At 27.6% G+C, this 24276-nt stretch overlaps 1 protein-coding gene across 1 annotated transcript in view; it reads right to left on the bottom strand.

Annotated features, from left to right (window-relative positions):
- The window catches only part of LOC142323883 (uncharacterized), a 620757-nt gene that overhangs the window by 252829 nt on the left and 343652 nt on the right, over positions 1-24276 (bottom strand). Inside the window, exons 2-3 of the mRNA XM_075364195.1 lie at positions 9847-9954; positions 1007-1171 (exon numbers count right to left, since the gene is read on the bottom strand). Of these exons, the coding sequence (XP_075220310.1) occupies positions 1007-1171; positions 9847-9954 (273 nt within the window). The remainder of the gene's footprint in view (positions 1-1006; positions 1172-9846; positions 9955-24276) is intronic.

Genomic DNA, 24276 nt, shown 5'->3' with positions numbered 1-24276 from the left:
GAACTTCAGTCAGCATCCAGAGCTGCCAAAACTGAAGATCAAACCAGCATCGAAGAACTCAAGCAACACGTCAAGTAGGTGTCCGAAACCGCGGGTAGCCTCTACTAATATCTAATTATCAATCAATATGTACTAAAAGATAAGAAAAAAAATTTAAACATGCCCTTAGAAGTACAATCGCTAAAAACTGCCTCAGATCTCTAGAACAATTGTTATAAACAATTTACAGCGAGAAGGCAGTTTAAAATATTACAGAAATATGGTTGACGAATTGCAGTAAATTTGATTGATGTCATCCAATGTATTTACTTTTCTTCACCTCCATTACCTTAACTACTGTACAAAATTCAAGGGAGATTTCGTTCCTACCGCACAGTATTTAATTGATAATATAGTTGCCGAATTGGTTAAGTAAAGATAATATATATGTATAGCCAAAATAAACAATGAACTAAAAAAATAATGCTCAAGTAAAGTATTTTGTTAATTTAACAAATTTACAACATTATTTATACTTATGAATTAATAAATAAATAAAAACCCGTTCGTAATCTTGCAAAAATTTACTGTGATAAGAGGAAATTATATTTTTCTATTATGATTCCATAAAAGGTGGGATGCTATAGTTGAAAAGTGGCAATTCAACAAATAGTAAAAACACACGTATGTGTTTGTATTTCAAACAAATTAATCAGAAAAATATTTATAGAAACAAAATAAATTAACCCCTTTTTTTAAAGCAAATCTCAAATACGTAGAATAATTTTTATTGTCAACGTATACATTTTATAAGAATTAAGTTCAAATTACGAAATAGCAAAAAATGACATTGATTTACAGATTTTCAAACTGAATCCTCATCATAACTTCAACTGGTTGAATCTTATTTACTCTACTATAGAATAGAAAAAATCTACTTAAAATTAATTAAAAGTACATGATAATATCGTTCACGATTAATAAATAAAATTATGTATGTTATATTTTTATTAATAACAATACTTACGTCACTCAATCGATCATGCGAACTATCACGTTCACCGCGTTGATCACGTGTTGCAACCGTTAATCGTTCTCGACAACTATCGTCGCTAGTACCAGCATCTTGCTGTGGTGTATTATTATTGTTGTTATTGTTATTATTGTTGATATTGTTATTGTTGTTTGTAGTCTGAAACAATTAAAAAAGAGATACATTACAAAAAGAATAAAAACTTAAAAAATTAATAAATCCTAATATTCTTAATTTAACAACTACAATTCAATTTAATTTTTTACATAAACACTTTTAGAAAAGCAAGCTGAATTAAAACCTCTATTTAGAAAACAAAGCTGAGTTTTCTAAGTTAAAAATAACAATTCAAATTAATTTTTTAAATAAAACTCATAGTAAAAAGCACGTACGAAAGTAGCAGAACAGAGTTTTTGTTCTTTGCTGTTAAGAAGAGATTTAGTTTTTATTAGTTTACCTTAAGCTAATAATTCTCAGTAAATGATTGTTGAATAAAAATCATCCGATAGGTAATTGGTAAACGCTATTTTATTTAAGCCATTACCAAATTATATGAAACTCATCTAATGGAATTATCATATCATCCCACTTATAATGGGATAATCAAATAATATTTTTTCAAAAGTAAAATGAATTAAGAATGTGTGTGTGTGTATGTGTGTGAGAGAGAGAGAGTATATATATACTCTAATAGTTGTCAACCGTTAGACAAACAAAAATAAAATTTTCCTATTTGGTTTAATGTATGATACAATTAATAAATTATACATTGATAAATATAATCGTAAAATCAGTTACGCGATTTAAGTACGAACTTCTATATCTGTATCTCTACCCTACGTCTCCAAGTATCGAATTCTCTCTATTTTTATAATTTACAAATACAATTTTTATTTAACGATTTTATTCTTGTATAAAACTATCTCAAAGTTTATCTTTGCTTCGAATAAATGTATTATTTCATGCAATCTTACATTTTCTAAGTTAAAACAAAGAAAAAACTAAGTATTTTACGTAAAATAATTAAAAACTCAATTCTTATCAAATTAAAATTTGTATTACTTAACATAAATAGAAACTATTAAAACAATAGTCATGCAAATATGTTTATTAGTTTTTAAGAAAAGAAAACAAAGATGAGTATAAAAAGAAACACCCACTTAAATAAACAACATTTGAAGGTCATTCAGTCGGAGAAAGCCCACCTTAATTTAATAGAAAATTACTAATTTACACCAACCACGTACATACTCATCACCGTTAATAGGCGCATTGTTGAGGTACTATAAAAGATATTAACCCTAGTTTACTTGCCGGCCTCCGTGGCGCGAGTGGTAGGTGGTAGGTTATCCGGAGGTCCCGGATTCGAATCCCGGTCAGGCATGGCATTTCTACACACGCTACAAATCATTTATCTCATCCTCTGAAGCAATACCTAATGGTGATCCCCGGAGGTTAAACAAAAAACCTAGTTTACTTCCTGTATCATTTAGGGTAGAGAACGATTTTTGATACACGACCGTACTATCAGGGATTGTTCAGAAGTATAAATAAAGGTTCATACATGTATAGAATACCGATTGTAAATTCCTTTTACCTTAATCTGCTTGATATAAATAGAACTTAGAATGGAATAATACAGAAATGTTATCTCGGAAACTTTTATTAAAAGAAGACATTAATTTAATACGAGATGTAAATAATTGCGTACGATTAATATTTTGCTGTTATTTTACCGCGCAATTTTAATAAACTAAGAAATTACTCTGTTGTTTATTAAACAAAAATAAACGACATCAAATAGAGATTTAATTTAACAAGCAATTTTAAGTGTGTACCGTTATAATTTTAGGTGTACTGTAAATAGGACAAGAAAAAGATAAAAAGGAACAGAAGAGAATGAAAAAAAAAACGGGAATGTAAAACAGAAATAAAGAGGTGGAGAGAGATAATAAGAATAAAGGGGAAGACGAGTAAGAAAAGAGAAATCCCATCAGGATTTTCACGGAACATTTCCATTAGCATTAATAGCAAACCACCTCTTCCTATCTACTCTTCATCTTTTTTCACTTTACCTCTTTGTCATCCATTCTACCTCCCCGCCAACCGCCGTCGCAAACCGACCGACTCCCATTACACAACGAACACCGCCATCCTTAAAATTCACTTGTCGCACACCAGTGCGTTTACTAAACCGAATTTTCATCTTACAGCCAAACTAACACGCACCCGCTACAAACACCCCCACACATCACTTCCGTTGGTCCTGCAGTTAATATCACTTCAAATACCTCCCCTCTTCATCTAAACATATTCTAACACCAACACAAATACAAAAACCTACTAAGCAGTATTCATTAAATACGGAAATGAATGACTTAAAAGAGTGCCACATTGCATGTCTGAAAAGCAGTCACAACAGATTTATTATCACTCTGTTTTACAAGTAAAATTGTATGCTCTATATATATATATATATATATATATATATATATATATATATATATATATATACATATTTTGTTATTGTTATTATTACTACTACTAGTAATAAATGTTATATATTTCTGCACGCGAAACAACCTCTCAAGATTAGTTATGAAACTTGGCAAAAACTTTGTATTTTCATAATTTGGGAGGTATGGTTTACTGTACGATAAATATACTACTTGAAAATAAGTAATAAATAAATAAAATACTAGAAACTATGATCTTAAAAAAAAAAAAAAAAATAGAAAATAGAACACGAATTAAAGATTGGAAGATGTTACGTAACATCTTCTTATATATTAACCGGTCGAAATGAACCGATGTATGCTTACTGCGAAACAAGATTTACTATAAATGACATTTTAGAGACTTATATCCTATTAAAAAAAAATTCTGTTGGCGTCTTGGAATAACAAAACCAATAAAGAATGTTCTTTAGAATAAAAAAGCTACTGTGGGAGTTTTGATGAAATTTTTATTCTACATCAAAGCTCTTTAAAAAAAAAATCTTTTTTATATTTTTCTCTTTCAAATTTATATCTTTACTAACCACGATATGTCACCGAGTTTAAATCATATTATTGAGTTATAAGCTTCAATCTATTAATTCGTTTCAGGATAACGAAAAAAATAATCGAAAATGGTATACTACTTAACATTTTATTTTGTTGTTAATATAATAATTTATATTTCATTACTAAAATTTGTTTACAAGATTCCAAATGTTTCTCTATTTTACCTTTAATTTACATTCGAATTAACATAAGGGAAATATATTCTAAATAAATGCCCTGTCAACTGTTAAATAAGTAACATTTTCGAATTGCCCTCGTTCAATTTGAACATTTTTCCAATTATTAACCATTTCTTAACGAATAGTGAAAGAATTAATGATATTTCTAAACAACTTTTTTTTAATTTCTTACGTTCGTTTTGATAAGTAAGAAAATTTCAGTAATAATAAAAAACCACCACCATATTATGTCAAGGATGAAGAATCCTCGACATAACTTAAAAAAAAAAAACAATCCTTCTGGATGGTTTTTTTTTTAATAACAAAATTAAACTGAAGACAAGGAATTTTGAAACTCTACACTCCTTTTAATATGTTGGTGAATTCAAGAAAAAGTTAATTTAATGCAGATAAATAAGAAATACAGATGAACTGTATCCAAGTTAAGTATTTACATAAAATTTAATTTTAACTTTTCACCGTAGAAATATCAATAAAGTCATAAATTTTTGTTGATTTTACAGAATATGAAAAAAGTTTAAATAATATTCTGTGTTACTCTGATTACGAATGTTTTTAAACTTTAATTGTTTTTAGATATATATAAATGCGAAGGTTTGTCTGTCTGTAACAGCATCACGCGAGAATCAATCGACCAATTGCTTTCAAATTTTCAGAATAAATTCATGTTACGCCTGGGAAGATTTTAAGCCATAGATCGAGACCCTAGCCGTTTGAGGGTGAAGTTGTGAACTAAAGACACTCATTAAAGAAACAAAAATTAATCCTTTTGTTCCATTACATCTCTGTCAGCATGGTAACAGAAATATAATGAAGTAAAATAACTAATTCATTTTTCTTTAATGAGTATATGTAAAATACTTAATATTCAAACTATTATAATTACTATTATTCTGTCTTTTGTAATTTAGTTTTACTTTTTTCAAGTATTTGTTAAGTCTTTATACTTCCTTCATCTTCTCTTTACTTTTTTGTATATAACGTCCCCTTTCATTATTAATTTTTCTTCCTTTTCCATCCGTGTATGTTTTTCAATATTTTTTATTATGCCTTCAAAGAGATCGAATCTAGGACGATCACCAAGTGCCGCTGAGCGTAGACGGGTTTCACAAGAACTAGAAACCAAAGAGGAAAGGCATCAGCGCCTGGAAGTTGAACTAAACATAAATGTGTAACGTAACGTACGCGTCGGGGGTCCAGGGTGGGGCATCCCGGCGTGCGACAGTCGGGCGAATGAAGCGAACCTTGATCGGCTAGTATTTATGTAAAACTCAAAAATCTAAACTGTCTGGAACAAGCTATAACCGTATTTTCTCAGCTGAAGTAGTTTTATAACCAAAATATTACGGAAAAAACCGTAATAAAAAACTTTTAATCAAATATGACGTTTAGTTGAGCGGCAGCAGAGTTTTTTCTCGAAAATTAGTAATTTTTTTAAAAAATTGATAAATTTCGAAATCTTTTATCACATACTCTAAAAAAAAAAAATATTTTTGCAATAATCGACAAAATCAAAGTGCTGCAAGTTTTTTTAATTATTTTTAATTTCTGAATATATAAAATGAAAGGATACAGTAAAATAATGGAATTAAAAATTGATTATCTTACTGTGGCGTTATTTTATTAACTATTTTTCTTCTTTTCTAAACTATTTACAATTATATTATCAGGCCATCTGTTGTAGAAGACAAAAAATATATATAATTTACGTAAATTATTCTCCGTCATACAAGATGTTTTGAATGAATAATCATAGTTTAAACAACATACAGAACACAAAACAAAAACATACACGTATTTATTTAACAAACGTGCCGTAAATTTCTCCATTACTTACAATGTACACACACGTATGTACATAATCTAGATCACAAAATTTACATAACTGTATAATCTACGTAACCGACTAACAGAGAAATATACAATTATTTTTAAAAACTTCAAACAAAAAAGTTTACCGTGAATTTTTTTTTATTTTATGAAATTTACGAAAATATTGCAGTCTGTGCAAAATTGCACGCCTGACCGGAATTCACACAGAAAATTTCAGACGAAACCTTAAACGATAACTTTCCCCAAAATAGATAGGTAATTATTTTTATACAACCGTAAAATTGTACAAATAAAACGTTATTTAAAAATTGTCTATAGCAATTAAGTGATAACACTATCAAACCCTACCACAATATTGATCTAAACCCACAAAATTATGTATTTTTCTTTGACTAATTAAATAAAATAAAATATATATACATATCTATTTTTCTCTGATTAATTAAATTAAATAAAAGATATATAAATATCTGTTAAATAAAAGCGCGTTATCAGAATACATATTTTTCTTTACAGAATAATCTTAACAGTTAGTACTCAATTTTGTATAAAAATTATAAATAATAAATTAATAAGAATAATCGTAAAAGGCTAAGATAATAAAAACAATAAATAATAACTACTGCAACAAAATTAAATTACGAAAACAAATTTAAAGGGAATAAATTATACATACAAGATAATAAAATAAAGCATAAAAAATCGAACAAAATGAAATTGAACAATAAATTTATTACGTAGATTTTGATGTACAATAATCCTTCTCAGTTTATAGGTTCAATGTATTTGCAAGGAAAACTGATTTAATATTTAGTGATTTAATAAAGAGAAAGCGAGAGGGAAGAGTTGTAAATGCCGAAGGGTGTGCAACACCCAAAATGGGGTGGAAGTGAATATTGAAGATGAATTGTGGCGAAGTTATCATTTACGACAGATTTTATATCGAGTGGTTGATGCGAGAGGTGTGAGGGATGTCGATAGGGTTGGAAATGGAAGGAGTTGTAAAAGTGGGGTTGATGGAGGATGAGTGAGAAAGAAAATGCCTGATAAAGTGTACGAGTAAGAGAGAATAAATCGACATCTGTTTGATTATACGAATAGCAGTGGCGTAAAAGTGGTGGGAAACTGAAATTGTGCTCTTGTGATGGTGTACAATCTAGCGGTAAAACGGTGAACTAAATGAACAACTGTACTGCAAACAGTATTATTATAATTCTCTTACCAGTCCATTTATCGTGTTAATACAGATTGTTTTAGTTGAAGAGCGAGGCAATTAACAGTTAGGCATTATATGAATGAAACCACGGGCAATTAAGTCAATTTATATTATCTGATTGTGTTTCAACATCGTTATCTAATGTAAGATCACAGACAGACTTAACTTGGAGTCTCTCGTCGGATTATTTCACATCACAAAACAGCTCAATTACTTAGCCAATTATTTCTACAGTAAATCTAAATTCACATCGCTTAAAAATAACACATTTTCATTCATTTTAATTATACCTTTAACAAAACCAGTTGAATGTATAATTAACACTAACTCTATAATATTAAAACCGTCATATCGTTTTAAAAATAAAATTAAATTAAAAAACGTATATATAATTAAAATTATTTTTATATTTGAAGTCATGTCATTTTTAGAAACACAATAATTTAAATAAAACATCTGTATACATTACAATATTTCTTAAAAATAAATAAAAAATTTGTAGAATTATCAATTAAATGAGTCAAGAGAAGACAGCCGTTGGTATACTTAGAAGTGAGACTTGGAATCTCTAATGAAAATTCGTTCGTGGTAAAAATGATTTGGGAAGACCAGAAGAAAAATGATTTTGCACAATAGGTAACGCCCAACTGACAAAGTTTATTCTACATGAATCATTAACATATTAATACAGTTTTCAAAAATTACAACAATAATAATGAAAATTTAATCTAAATCGATATAGAAAAACGGAATGACAAAGAAAGCGAAAAATTTTGGTTTGCCTTATGACTCAATATTATTAAATATTAATTGAACTATATTTAAAATATGATCTCAATTTTTTGTACCAACAAATAATTCAACTGTAAAAAAAAAAGTTTTTTTATGTAATGAGGTTTTCGGATTTTTAAAAATTTTGAATGGATTGTTCTACAATTAAAAAAAATCTTCAAATGAAAATAAAAATGTGAAAAGTTTTATATGCTTTATATGCTGCAGTATTAAAAACATAAAATACAAGATTGATTAAAAAAAATTTTTTACTACAATTTTTGTCACCTGACAAAATATTTTGTCGCCTTTTCCCCAGATGTTAAAGTGACAAAACAAAATTACCATTTTTATTAGAAAAATAGAATGATTCTTCCTTACGTTTTCCTACAACTAAGTTTAATTGTATTTTTTTGGATTTTGTTCCGATTACTAAGTAATTAATCTTTTACTAATGAATTCTTTACATTATCTTACTTAAAAGTTAAAAAAAAAAAATATATATATATATATATATATATATATATTTATTCAAAGCCTATCTCCGAGGCGGAGTGGTAGCGTCTTGGACTTTCATCCGGGGGGTTCCGGTTTCGAATCTCCCGGTCAAGCATGGCATTTTTCACACGCAAAAAAATTCCAGTCCCATATTTCCACGTACAAGCTTCAAAGTGTTGAATTAATAAATGAATTAAGCAAAAAAAAAAAAAATTAATCGTTACTCAATAACAATTAATTACCTTCGTAAATGTGGCATGAAACTATTGTTGACTTGAAAAAGGCTATGACAATTTAAGGAGTAATTTATATGTGACATGTAAGTGACGGTTTAGCTAACAAAATTTAAAAGCAAAACGAGCTACGGCTAACCAAACAGCTGAGATACTGAACATTTAGAATATATTTCAAATAAATATAATCTGTAATGACCTATTTATTAGACAACGAGTATTCAAATAGTAATGTAAATTTAAAAAAAAACTTCCCAAAATTTCTGCCAAAGTGAGAAAGTATAAAATTACAATTATTTTATCATGTTTTTAAATTTTAAATCGACGTCTGTTTTTTTATCTTTACTAAAAAAAGCACTAATTTACAGCTTACTATTCAAAGAAATGTAATCAAATATTTTATTAATCGGTTAATATTTTAAAATAATAAAAATATAAATTAAATTAACATAAAAAAATAATAATTTTATAATTTAGTAATTTCTGATAATTTTAATTTAACAACAAAAAAAAATGTAACGATAATATTTTAAAACCACAATTTACCATTTGTCATTTCACATTAATTAATCTTTCTGTGTACTTATTTGAATGATTTCATAACAACGAATATACACCGCGTATGAACGTTATAAATGCATATCAACACGTTACAGTCTACAAACAAGATAAATAATACTTTAACAAGCAATGACATGAAAACTATTTTAAGAACGTTTTTTAATTTAAAATTAATTAATAAAATAATAGTTTTATTCCACAATTTATTTAAAAAAATCATCGTAAACGAAATTTGTGGGCAAAAAGAGTAACTTATTAAAAAAGTAATAAAAAAAAAAAAAAATTAATTAATATATTTTGTTTTTAAGCCAACCGGTCTTTTTTTAAATTTATTTATTTATATTATAGGAAAACTCTCCAAAAAAAAGTAAAACTTTTATTCATATAAATCTAATAAATTATTTTTATGAAAAAAATTTAAAAAAAAAAATTATAACTGTAAACAGTATCCTACATATTTAAATATTTTATCACTTACGTTCTTTTCGTGGTGATGATTATTGCTGATAGGACCGTGCTCTTCAACGCCCAATGTCACCGCACTCTTCCCTTTCGCGTTACCAGCGGCCAACGCCCTGACCGTGTTCTATAAAAATAAAAAAAAAAACAAAAATCATGTGAAAAAGATAAAACACTCATAAAAAATTCAGCATACTTTAATAAATAATATTAGATTCTAAACCTATATTACACAACACAAATAAGTTTGTAACATTTTTGTATAAAATTAAATAAAAAATCAATCTACTATAAACATTTTTACAAATAGATTTTATTCATTTAAATCTTTAAATATTATATTAAAAATTTTTAATGAAATAACAGAAGTAGGGGAAATAAAAATAAAAAAAATATTATTCCTATGAAAAACAAAATTCCTACCGACTTCATAGTACATTTAATATCGACTAGACTCTACAGGAAGATATTATTTGATGAAAGCGTATATATTTTAGATTACTGTTAGTACAGCTCAGTATTTCGGGACAGATCTTGCCAAGCTTTTCTCAGTTATAAAATATCTTCGGATATAGAAGGATAGAAGAAAAATAAGTACAAATGGGTTTATATTAATAAGTTCACGGTTTTAGAAAGTAAACATCTTATTTTACTTTATGATAAGATGTTTTATGATGGTTAAGATGTTTGTTAATTTTAAGACGGAAGCTCAGTTATGCCAAGAAACATGGGTAAAAATTTGCTAGAGATTGATCGAGTACTTTTTGTTTTGTTTATCCCTAACAAATAAGAACCCTCTTCGTCTATATAATAGTACCGATTACTTTTTTCTTTTTTTTCTTTATTATTATTATTTTTTTAATATAATATATCATTAAAATTTCAATGAAATATAAACAATTTTATATTGAATATATAAAAAAAAAAATAATAGTCGTTTAATGAAATGAAAAAAACTAGTTACACGGAATTTTTATATAGAATTTAAATTATATTTCAATTTTATCGCGATAGTAAAAAAATAATAATAAAATGACGTTAAAGAAGATCAATTTGACAAGTAATATGACGGAAAACTTTATTTTTCTTTTTGAAAAGAAAATACGTACTTCCTCTCATGATTCAATGAATTATCTTGTAAAAGGTTTTGTTGAAATCCCGTCAATATTTCAACTATTATCAATATAAATAAAAAATAAATGGCCAAAACATCCAAGTTGTCATAGAAACGTATATTCTCTCAATCAATTATGTAGTTTGTAATCGAGTAAAATAAAATTTCATATTAAAATACTTTCATTTATTTTAATAATCCGTTAACAATATGCAGCGTAAAAAATATCAGTTACATTACGGGTAGCAATTTATTTTTTAATGGTAAACACGAAGTAAATCCATCAAAGTAGATCGAAGATCTACAGCAATTTAATCTCTTTTTAAATGTTTTTTTTTTAATAACTTAATTATAATGTATTTATTAATAACTTTTTTTTATCAAATGCACCTGAAGTTATTTTTTTTTTTAATAGTAATTTATTTAAAAAAGAAGTATTGCGTTTTCTGTAATAAGAATATATATATATATCATACACACACACACACACACACACACACACACACACACACACACACACACATGTGACTCGTGTCTGCGCACATGTTCAATCTATATATGGTTAACTAACCGGTTATTCAATTTATAAATAATACAATAAAGAAGAATAACAATAAATAACGTATTTACTAATTATACAAATACTTAATATAAAACAAAAAACTTCTTTTTTTTACATCTCAAAGCATTCAAAAAATAAATAGCACAATCAATTCCATAACATTTCCGTATAATTAATTTCATTAGTAAATATTAAATACATTTATAATAAAGAGGATTTGTAAGAGAATGAGTAATAGAGAAATAAAGAAAGACCCTTGGAATATCAATATTTAATTTATAATTTAAGCAAATAATTCTGGAAAAAGTAATAATTATAATGGAACATAATAAAAATGATACGAGGAAATAGAAGTAGAAAAGAAAAAGATATATATATATATATAAACACTGATAAAGTAAAATAAAGAAAAACAATTTCTTAAGTTTATGGCAAATGAATCTTTTTATTAAAAGAGCTATACGTAGAAAGCAATTCCGTTTACTAAACTTGTTTGCTGTCTTTTGTTTCAAAGTAATTTCCTAGTTTATATTTCAACTGCAAATGCAACTGATGTTTACGATGTAATGCAAACTGTACAACAGTAATGAATAGAGTTGTTAAACTTTGCATACATAAATGTCCGTACTCATACATATACGAGAGGATTACATGCTATAAATAGAAGTAATTTCGAGACGGAAGCTTAAAATTATTTTTAAAAACCGCGCACGCGCGTACAAAAGCACACACAGATAGAGAGAAATAATAATAAAATGGGGTCACAAAAAATATTTTTCCTTTGTTTTTTTTTTCTTCTCTCATTTATATAAATAAAATAACATAGAATTTTATATTAGTTTCCTCCATTAAGTCTTTGACGTAGTGAAATTACTGTTAAGAATACAAATCAACTAACAATACGGTGTTTATCAATTTAAATTTTTTTTTTTTTGTCTTCAGTCATTTGACTGGTTTGATGCAGCTCTCCAAGATTCCCTATCTAGTGCTAGTCGTTTCATTTCAGTATACCCTCTACATCCTACATCCCCAACAATTTGTTTTACATACTCCAAACGTGGCCTGCCTACACAATTTTTCCCTTTTACCTGTCCTTCCAATATTAAAGCGATTATTCCAGGATGCCTTAGTATGTGGCCTATAAGTCTGTCTCTTCTTTTAACTATATTTTTCCAAATGCTTCTTTCTTCATCTATTTGCCGCAATACCTCTTCATTTGTCACTTTATCCACCCATCTGATTTTTAACATTCTCCTATAGCACCACATTTCAAAAGCTTCTAATCTTTTCTTCTCAGATACTCCGATTGTCCAAGTTTCACTTCCATATAAAGCGACACTCCAAACATATACTTTCAAAAATCTTTTCCTGAGATTTAAATTAATTTTTGATGTAAACAAATTATATTTCTTACTGAAGGCTCGTTTAGCTTGTGCTATTCGGCATTTTATATCGCTCCTGCTTCGTCCATCTTTAGTAATTTTACTTCCCAAATAACAAAATTCTTCTACCTCCATAATCTTTTCTCCTCCTATTTTCACATTCAGTGGTCCATCTTTGTTATTTCTACTACATTTCATTACTTTTGTTTTGTTCTTGTTTATTTTCTTGCGATAGTTCTTCCGTAGGACTTCATCTATGCCGTTCATTGTTTCTTCTAAATCCTTTTTACTCTCGGCTAGAATTACTATATCATCAGCAAATCGTAGCATCTTTATCTTTTCACCTTGTACTGTTACTCCGAATCTAAATTGTTCTTTAACATCATTAACTGCTAGTTCCATGTAAAGATTAAAAAGTAACGGAGATAGGGAACATCCTTGTCGGACTCCCTTTCTTATTAGGGCTTCTTTCTTATGTTCTTCAATTGTTACAGTTGCTGTTTGGTTCCTGTACATGTTAGCAATTGTTCTTCTATCTCTGTATTTGAACCCTAATTTTTTTTAAATGCTGAACATTTTAAAATAAAAAATAATAATTTGCATGAAATTACCTGACAGATTGTAATTGAGGTAAGTTATTGACTTTTATTTTTAACAACACCATCAAACTAATAACATAGATAAGTAAACCAACTTATAAATTAAAAGTGGAAAAAATTACCGTTGTTTCTGTAACTACTGGTGTTTTAAAAAAGTACTTTACAATTAAATATAAAATTAACAAACCGTATAATATTAAAAAAAAAAACAAAAAAAGACATTAGAGGTTAAGCAACGGTTTTAAATAATACATAAATATCACCAGATCAATAATGGCTTTTTTCCAGTAATTACAATATAATGATTAATTACAAATGTGTATATTGCATAGAACAACCATGCATGAACTTTAGAAATATTACTGTGATTTTACTGTAAAAGGAAAGAAGGTTCCGATGTTGATTGTTAATTAGTATCAACCAATCGTCAAGTGATCCTATTGGACGAGGTCCATTTAATCTACACAGCATATTTATATACCAGAAGAATATAAATAAAAAATATTTATAATCCCGTAAATTAAAACTTGAAAATCTTCCCGTTTTAGGTAGATTTCATAAGAAAGCTACCTATTGTAACGGGTACGATGATATTCGACTTCCGAAATATTTCGACATATCTTCGCGTTTTACATCCCCCAGACACCAAAACCACCGTCAGCTCAAAAGTTTATATATCTATATATATATTTCACTTTCACGATAACTGCAGTAATTTTGTGCCAAACACTTTCAAATTGATACATAAAATATAATGACCAAAAATCTCGGTTGAGTTTGTTAATGGGCAAAATTGGACCACGAGGGTAAAAATGGGGGTGTTTTTCGAAAAAACAAAATATCGCTCTAACTTTCTTATTCAGTAAAATATCGAATTCGTTTAAGTTCCTACTATTCTTTGGATAAGGGCCTGAAACTTATCTAAGTAACGTTTTTCGTTATCACCATTGGCTCAGAGGGTGGAAAAAATGGGGTTTGGAAGACAAAAAAATCATACCTCCCTTAATAGGCACAGTATCGAATCGGTTTAAAGTGGTCGTTAGTCCTCTAAACATTACCTAAAACTTTTGGCTGAGACCATTTTTTATATGACCAGCCCTTACGCCAAGGGATGACCAAAATGTTACTGGAATTAAAAGAAGATCGGGCTTGTCGTATGCTAAACATGTGAAACTTTTTTTCACATGCAACCATTGTCGTATTCAGTAAATTTGAAGTTTTTCTTAACTTTAAGGTGGAAATCTTTTTTATCCCCTACTTAGCACCGGTGAAATCTACCCCTGCCTTCCGGCGTGCCGAAAGGGATTTTTTGTATTTCCTAAGGGTAAATACAGTTTTTTTTCCGTATTGATAAATTTATTTAGGATCATAGTTTACAAAATCTCAACTGTTTGGTACATTATTTAGATCATAGATAACAAAAAACGTTTTGTAGTAGATCTTGTAAATATTAGCTTAAATGTTTTGTCAATTACAGTAACCAAGTCTTAATCGTAACTCACACAACGGCACCGAGTTACATTAAAAATGTTTTAATAGTTACTTTTAAAACTGATAATGAGGAGTTTTTCTAACCACGACAACAAAAATGATTAACGAGAATCGAAACGGATTAAAATTCGAATAAAATCATGTGTAATTACAAAATACTGCTAGATAAAGCTCAGTAAATTAAGAATTATTTTATTTCTTCTTTGAATTCGACCTAAATATCGATGTTAAAATGTTTTAAAAAACATTTCATGAGTACTGTGTGATAATCGTGTAAACATCTGGAAATACTACTCAGTAACCGCAGAATTATAATAAATATCTTTCAGCGGCATGAGCAAAGAATCATATTTTACACGTGACCATTGATTAATATAATATTACTAAAAAGATGTAACCTATGTTTCAGAAGCTCACACAGATATCTGTTAACTAACAACCCAAAACTTAATTTTTTTTAATAATTCCACCCCAGACAGATAAACTCATCCGTAACTTACGTTATAGTCCCCTCCCTATTCACTAATAGAGAAAATTAGTTAATACCGTACCATCCTTGAATTTTCCGGTAATTTTAAAGCTAATTTAAACAAGAATTTTATAATATTTCCATATTCGAAGTCATTTAATCTTCCTTAAATACCGTCAATCGTTTGCAGTCATTACTCACTTTAGATTCAATTAAAATTAATGAACTTTAATTAATTAGGCGTTACTACCGCTTAGAAAATACCAAAAACAAGCACAATGAACGTAAAATATCAATTTAAAAAAATCTTAGCATAACTCAGCCCGCTACTTAACACCAAAATGAAAATTGCCAAACTACGTTTATAACAATCAATTGAATTCTTCCATAACAACCAGCACTATGATTCGATAAATTGATAAATAAAATAGTGAATGAAACTTTCAAAACTGACAAAAGATGGTAGGTTAAACTGACAGCTGTAGGTTAAAAAATCATGATCATCGATTTTTCCATTAGATGTTTATATTGTATAAAAAAATTAATTGATTCGGACACCACATGACTTCCTTGTACGCCTATTAAATTACATATACACATTTTTAAAAGTACATAAAATTTTATTTCATTAATAACTTCTGATATTTTTTCTTACTGTTATTGAATTATTATTTATTGTATAAGTTTTTTATGATCAGAGGTTAATAATTATTAATAAATCAATATATTTAAATTTAAAACAAAGTTAAAAAAAGGAGATGAATTCTGATTCAAACCGATGTGCCTCCACCTTGTAAGATCCAAATATTTCATTAATTAAAATTTTATTTGGCTATAACTCTGTAACCAATGAAATTAAGCACCGCTTTATGATACGCGTATAATGCTGAAAAGCTTTCAATGATGGCTTATTACTGCAATTAAGAAAAAGTCCAAAATCCAAAAGATTTGGATTTTGGGCTTTTTGACACTTTTGGTGCAGTCGAATGCAATAAAAAAGGGAGGTGCACAACTAGATGTTAAAACAGTCCTAAATCCAAAATTTCAACAACCTAAGGCTAATCGATTTTGAGTTATGCAAGATACATACGTACGTACAGACGTCACGCCGAAACTAGTCGAAATGGATTCAGCGATGGTCAAAATGGATATTTCCGTTGAAATCTGAAAACCTAAATTTTTCGCGATCATAATACTTCCTTTACTTCGTACAAGGAAGTAAAATGGTTAAGTTGAAAAATTGAGTTAATAAACCCTTTAGATTAAATAAATTTAAATTAAGCCTTAAGAATTTTGTTAATTTATTACAACATTTTTAAATAAATAATAAAAAATTCTACAACATAATTTACGAAGAAAAAAATATGTCATATGCAATTATAATATACAAATTAAAGAGATAAAATATATACGTAAGTTATTCTATGTCATGAAATCTGTGGGCGGGGGATATCTTAACATTTATACTTTACAATTATATACTACGTTCAAAATAGAAAAAAAATTCTTAAAAAAATCAACAAAACTAAAAGTGTAGTGCACTTAAAAACTTTACGTCATTTAAAAATAAATAAAAAATATTAAGGGAAAAAAATTAAAGTAGAAAAAGAAAGGAAGAGATTAAAAGTTGAATTATGCAACCAAAGAACAACTTATATTATTCATTCAGAAGTGCGCACTTCCATAGGAAAAGCTTCTCAAAGAGTTCAGTCAGTCATCCACAGAGCGATATAAAAGTTGACGACTTTTATATACTTGTTGCTTAACAATTTAGAAGTATATTAACTTACTTTTAAAAAAATCATCAGGCCAAAATTTTTCATTTCCGTAACAAATTTATTATAAAACCAAAATTATAAGAAATTTTCAACGCATAAAGAAAATAAATATTTCAATTTACGTAAATGGAAAAATAAAAACAAACTTTCATAAGTTAAATTTACTATCGACAGATTTATATTATTAGATATCTCAATAAATAATAACATACACACGATGTTCTTGAACAGTACATAACAAGTTTATTAGAAAACGTATACTATTATCTTATCCCAAATTAATAAATAACTTGTAATTTATAAAAATGTGCCCCAGTAAAAATATGAAAAATAATTAGAAAAATATATTTACACAATATGGTTACAAACATACGGTAGGTAAGGAAACCCAGCAATATATCGACGAAGATCCGTTTAACTCCGCCCTATAAATCAACTACCGTATGAACCTTCTTCCACTTAGCTAATAATACGCAACAATAACACTGTACTGGTTAATAAAAAGGTAAAACCATCTTCCATTAGTTAATTAAACCTAAATTAATATTATTTCATTAAATATTTTAAAATAAATTACATTAGATCCAAATTAACACAGATCTTTCTACGTACCAAACACATTTTTATCAAAAAACAAAAATTATCAAATCACAAAAAAAAACCTTCTATTTTAATAACATTTATGTAAACATTAAAATTTAAGATTTAGATCAGTTAATAAATGATGTCAACTTAGTTTTAAGCTCATGTTTTTTTTTTATTTTTTGTTTCAAAAATTACGTTTTAAACTCGAAAACGAATATTTTGATTTTTAATAAATCAAAATATAAATTTTTTGAACCTTCTGCCGATAACTAAGCATTTTTTTGCAGAATTACAACGAGAAACAATCAACCAATTGAAAGAAGTAGCCGAAAAAACAGGCCTGCAAATCTCCTTTTCAAAGACAAAAATGACGATAAGAGCCAATAAATATTCCAAAAAGACAATAGAAAAAAGAATGGAAAAATTAAGACCACGGACTATTTCAAATACCTCGGAGAAATGATCAATAGAAACGGAACAGATAAAATAATGATCGAGACCAAAAAACACAAATTAGAACTAAACTTTTACACAAAAAATATTTACATAAAAAAAACCTTTCTATAAATGCAAAATTAAGGCATTATAGCACAGTTGTTAGAGCAGTAATTTTATACGGCGTGGAAACTACAGATATAACTGGAATAGAAAACCTACTCAAGATAGAAAGAAGAATTTTAATAAAGATTTATGGTCCAAAAAGAACACAAGAAGGCCACAGACTGAAATCAAATAAACAGATATACGATAAAACTGAAAACCTGGAAGTGACAATAAGAAAACGACGATTCATGGGCACATGGTCCGAATGAACCAATCAAGGCTAAAAAACAGATTTTCAATAAACTCTGCAACTACAAAGGTCAAGGTAGCTATGTTAAACAGATGAAAGACCTCAAAAAGTTCCATATTACAAAACAAGATTTATCTAGATCGAAAAGAATACACAACGAAAATTTTTTATTAAAGATTCCTGTATGTGAAAATAAAAACTCAACAGAGGAGAACGGACTGATGAAAGAAGAGCTAACAGTCTGAAAAAATTAAGAATTTCTGAAAGAAAAAGAAAAAACTACATTCAATGATATTTACTGGTCTCCTTGAAAGCCTAACTGCGGAGAAAAAAAGATTAAATAAAAATTTAGCTGTAATATTTAATTTCGTTAACTAACAAATCGACTTATCTCGGAAAGACCCAAATACGACCTACTTAATTGCTAATATATATTTTTATTTTAAATATAAGGTTTATTTGCAAGTATATTTAGGTTTAAAAAAATATTAGTGAATTCATTCCAGTTTACAATTATTTATAAAACAAAATTCTTTAATAAATTTAAAAACAAGCAACTAAAATTGTTTAAACAATTTAAACATAATCTGTTAAAAACGGGAGTATATATATTTCTGTAACACTGGTTATTACCATCTTTTACATAACAAATAGATAATTCGTTGCTTAAACAAGAGCATTAAAATTAGACTAAATTTTTACATACGAATACAACCTTAATCATGTAAAAAGAAATAGAAGATGATAAAATTAAAATGTATTATTTTAAGACATCGTTATTTAATATCAAAACTATGTTGGAATAAAAACTTACAAAATGAATAATAATTTAAATCATTTCTTCAAATCCTTTCATCAAATACCATAACTTTGAGACTTCAAATTGTTCCACCCACTAAGTACAATTAATCTTATTTATTTCTTCTTCCAATTATATGAAAAATTTATCCGTTAATAATTTACGATTTGTTTAAATATCAGTTACTCATAAAATTATTTTTTTATTTTAAAATAAAATTTAAAAAAGTATATGTACCGAGTGTTTCGGAACGTATTCCCTGAACTTCAGGTACTGATTCAAGACATCAAAATGAAAAATGTTCATATCGACATAAGTCTTATTTTGCTTTGTTTTCCTTCTGGACGCCATTTTGTGATTTTCAAAAAAGAAATTATTGTATAAATTAAATTTCCACTTACCAACAATTTAAGAAATATAAATCCTAGTACTTTCGGAGCTGTTACCCCATCTTCAGGGATTTTCAGGGACGTTAATTTAAATTCAAATCAATAATCGTTTTTAAAATTAAACTGTTATGTTTATAATCTAAGAATCGCAAACATCTTACAAACATGACTTTAGTGTCTTATTGACGTACGAATTAATTTTATTCTTGACGACCGAGTATTATAAAAATAACAGTTTAATTTTAAAAACGATTATTGATTTGAATTTAAATTAACGTCCTTGAAAATCCCTGAAGATGGAGTAACAGCTCCGAAAGTACTAGGATTTACATTTTTTAAATTGTTGGTAAGTGTAAATTTAATCTATAACAGATTAATCGACAGATAAATCGATCGCAGATCCCAATTTATGAGAATTTTTAAAATTAAAATATTCCTTTAAATGAAACTTATTGCATTTTAAAAGAAAAGAAAAAGATTAATGGGAAATTAATTAATAAAATTTATAGATTTTATCAAATAATAAAGAGCCAATGAGATTTTGGAGCGGAATCAAGATATCGGGTTTTCCTACTCACCATATGGTAACAGTGACGTGCAGCGCGGATCGTATTATTTCGTCGTGTAAACATGTTTGTACATCGATGCGTGTGATTGACTAATATAGAGGGAAATTGATGGAAGTCGATATGTTACTTCCCTTCCCACTCGCTATAAGCAGAAACTACTAACGTTATTAGTAAATGAAAAATAATTGTGTACGGTGATAGTTTACATCTCTTTTCACGCCGGCTATTGAGATCATAATTCTTTAACTGCTTAGGAAATATTTGTAAGTTTATTCCGGTTTAAAATATTCTATATGAATTAAATTGTCTTTTAAGTATCTCAATCTAAACTGTATTTACAATTACTATAATTTTAAAATATTTTTTTTCGAAGAATAACATCGAGACCCGTATAAAAGTCAATTTATCTTTTCATTTGAAAGATGATTGTCCTAATTTTCATAATATTTAAATTAGTATTATTTAATGAAATAGTATAAATCTCGTGTACATCACCGTTACCGTTTTCCATACAGGAAGTAGGAAAACCAGACGCCTAATTTCCGCTTTAAGATCTCATTAGATGTAGACTATTTGATAACATTTTTAAATGTTTTTTAAAAAATGTAAGATCTGTTTTGAATTACTGATCGCCTAATTATTTCGTTGGCTGGATTTTTTTTTGTGAATTTAATTACAATATATTTAAATCCATTCATTTCCCGTTAATTTCATTTTACGTTTAAAAAACAAAGTTCTTACGAAAAATAAATTATCCGAAACAAATTAATATCAATTTTCGAAATACGAGATCTAATAAGGGAGAATAACAACATCTATTAAAATCCAATTTATTTTCTTTCAATTCGTATTACGGATACATTTTTCCTTCACAAAATCAATTGATATCTGAAAAATTCTAACATCCCGGTAAATAAGCAATAAAATAATACATTTCTTTGCAAAGGAAACATTTAAAAATTGGATAACCTTATTTATTTATTACTTTAAAACCAAAGAATGACACAAATCACGAGAAAATTCAAATTCCCTCACCGTTCTTAAAAATCTGAATTTTTTAAAAATTATGATAATTTTTATCGTGTTTCAAATATTTCAATTTAAAAATATAGTAAGACCTAAATATTTATAAAAAAAAACAATATTTTCCTTATTCTCAATTTTTTTTTTTAACGAGTAACACTGATAACTACATTAATAAAAGTCAGTATGAATTGTAATGAATACAACAAAAAAAAAAGTTCAAAAGTAACGTGAATAAACGGTGACACAAAAAATAAAAAAAAGGTGATTCATTCTGTATATCTCTGGTACTTGTTATACAATGATGGGCCACCTACTGAGATGATAATAAAATAAATAAATAAAATAAAATTGAGGAAATAATGTTATGAAATATGTCATAAGAATAGCCCTTCATATAACTAGCAATGAAAATGATACGAGACATATTTAAAGTAAGAGGAAATAGGAGTTAATAAGAATAATAATAATGGAGCAAAAGTGGTTGAAGTCTATCTGTTACTTTAGTGGAGGCCCACAGTCAGTGGCTCACTGGATATAATACAAGCGTAGAGGTTGGTGTTGAGCTGCATATTGATATGGGGTAATGAATCGGCAGTGTTGCCGGTTTGTTTACAGAGGTCAATGTACCATTTGGCAACACAGCATGCAACTACTACCACACAAACACGCACGCTTACTCTCTCACTCGCTCGCTGATCGTCGACGAGTAGTAGTTGTGCTGGTGCACTGTGGTGAGCGGTAAACAACGCTGCTCGTTGTGACCATCACACCTGACCACTATCCTTAACATATTATATTACATATAATATATTATTTTATTCCAGAAATATATATAATACCAATAACTGCGGAAATTCAATTAAAATAAAAAAAAGTGCGCTAAATCGAACTAACATCTATTATTTTACATATTAAGCGCATAACGAATTTAATTTATATAATTAAAAAAAAAAAAACAATACAATCAACTAAATTAATCATGTAACATTACAGAATTTACCACCCAAATACATCTTAGAATTTTACGTCTAAAAAAAGTATTATTTAAAAAAAAATTCATGGTGTAACTTTTAATAATGTTTCAATTTCTGATCTAAATAAACATTTAAAATACAATCAATAGTAATGAGATTTTTTTAACAGCTAACTTTACGGAAATGAAATTAAAGCAAGATGCAAACTTCTTTATTCTAAATATAAAATTATTCATTTTTTTACAAACTGTATTAAATATAATAACATAATCATCATAAACGTCTATTTTTTTATGTCATCAGTTGTGTAACGAGTTTGATATCATTCTCCACTGGTACTATATTCAACTAATCTTTTAACCACGAAATATCCTCAATTATTTGCTTTCTATATTACAAAATTTATCTTCTGTGACAGTTGTTTTTTTTATCGTTTACTCTTATTTAGTTTTTAAATTACAAAACAAGACTGTATTAAACTTCAATAGTGTATAAACATACAATAGAACTACCATAATTAGCATCATCAAAATAACAATTTTCTTTCTTTAACAGCCGAATTCAGAAAATAAAGATTTAAAGAATGTTTATAAATAACGTGTAATTTTTAAATAGTTCTTGAAATCAGTTTTTATGTTTACGGTTCTAGAAAAAACATCTGTATGGAAAAAGGCCTTTCACAAAAAAAAACGGAAATCAAAAAAGTAAGTCTTGACAAAAATAAGAAATTGTACTAAAGAAAGACAAATTTAAGAAGATCTGCTGAGAGTAATTTAAAGATATTTTGAAGGACAGGATATGTAAACCTATTACTTTTTACCTTAGATTTCATTTCTATATTTTTCTAATATTTCCCTTGACTAGACTTCGAATAAAACAATGTCAATAAGGTACATAAACATACATTAATAAAATATTGCAACCTATAAATAACCTTTCAACTATTAAATACGCGTATAATAAGAAAATGTTATAAATGCTAAATTTTAACTTCAAAACGATTTCTTTTTTGTTGTGAAACCACCACACCCCAAAACTACCAGGAGGCCCCCAAAATGGAGCGAAGACAAATAAAAAATGTTAAATGGAAAGGATAAGATTATAACTTATTATAAAGGGCATTGAAAAATAAAAATTCTGATTTAAAGAATATTGGACTAAAACTGTAATCAAAATGGCGGCCACTTAATTTTTTTTCAACAGCTAGTTTCAAAATCGGTCCAAAGTACCTTCTAAATAATGTCTCAATGAAATAAGAAAAAAAAAAAGAATAAAATTTACCAAATACTCCAACCTCAGATGTATCTATTTTTAACTCTCCAAACCCCCTTCCCACAGTGAGCAACACTAAAGCAATGAAGTGAAAGCGTAGAATAGTGACATCATTCTAAACACCGTAAAAAAATGTACACGTAAAAAACTTCATGCTACGTCAAATCTAACCAAAATGTGGCCATATATTTTTCACAACTAATGTGGTTTACACACTACACGCCAAACAACTGATCTCACAATGAAAAATGGTTTTTTCGAGGTAATAGCAATAGCTAAATATCATTCTTTCTATTTTTAACCGTTACTGAAAAGTTATTTTAAGATATAGATACATTATAAAACACCCGGTAAAATTAAAAATCAATAAAAATATCTTAAATTATTTGACATAACCAAGCAATTATCCATTTAAATAATATTCTGCTGACTATATCTGGAAGAGATCTATCACAGGACAAATAAACGAACTTCAACAAAATAAAAAAGAAACGTCAAATTCAGTTATTTGGTGAAACGTACGTAAGTTTTGAACATTCATAAAACGAGTATATACAAAAAAAAGCTCGAATTGAGAACCAGTTTTTTAATTTGGTTAATAACCAAGTTTTATTTGGTATTTTCATTATATGTTAATATAATGAAAA

This window comes from Lycorma delicatula, chromosome 4, assembly GCF_047948215.1.
Source record: "Lycorma delicatula isolate Av1 chromosome 4, ASM4794821v1, whole genome shotgun sequence".
Classification (NCBI taxonomy): Eukaryota; Metazoa; Arthropoda; class Insecta; order Hemiptera; family Fulgoridae; genus Lycorma; species Lycorma delicatula.
This window is presented reverse-complemented; position numbering and strand designations above follow the sequence as displayed.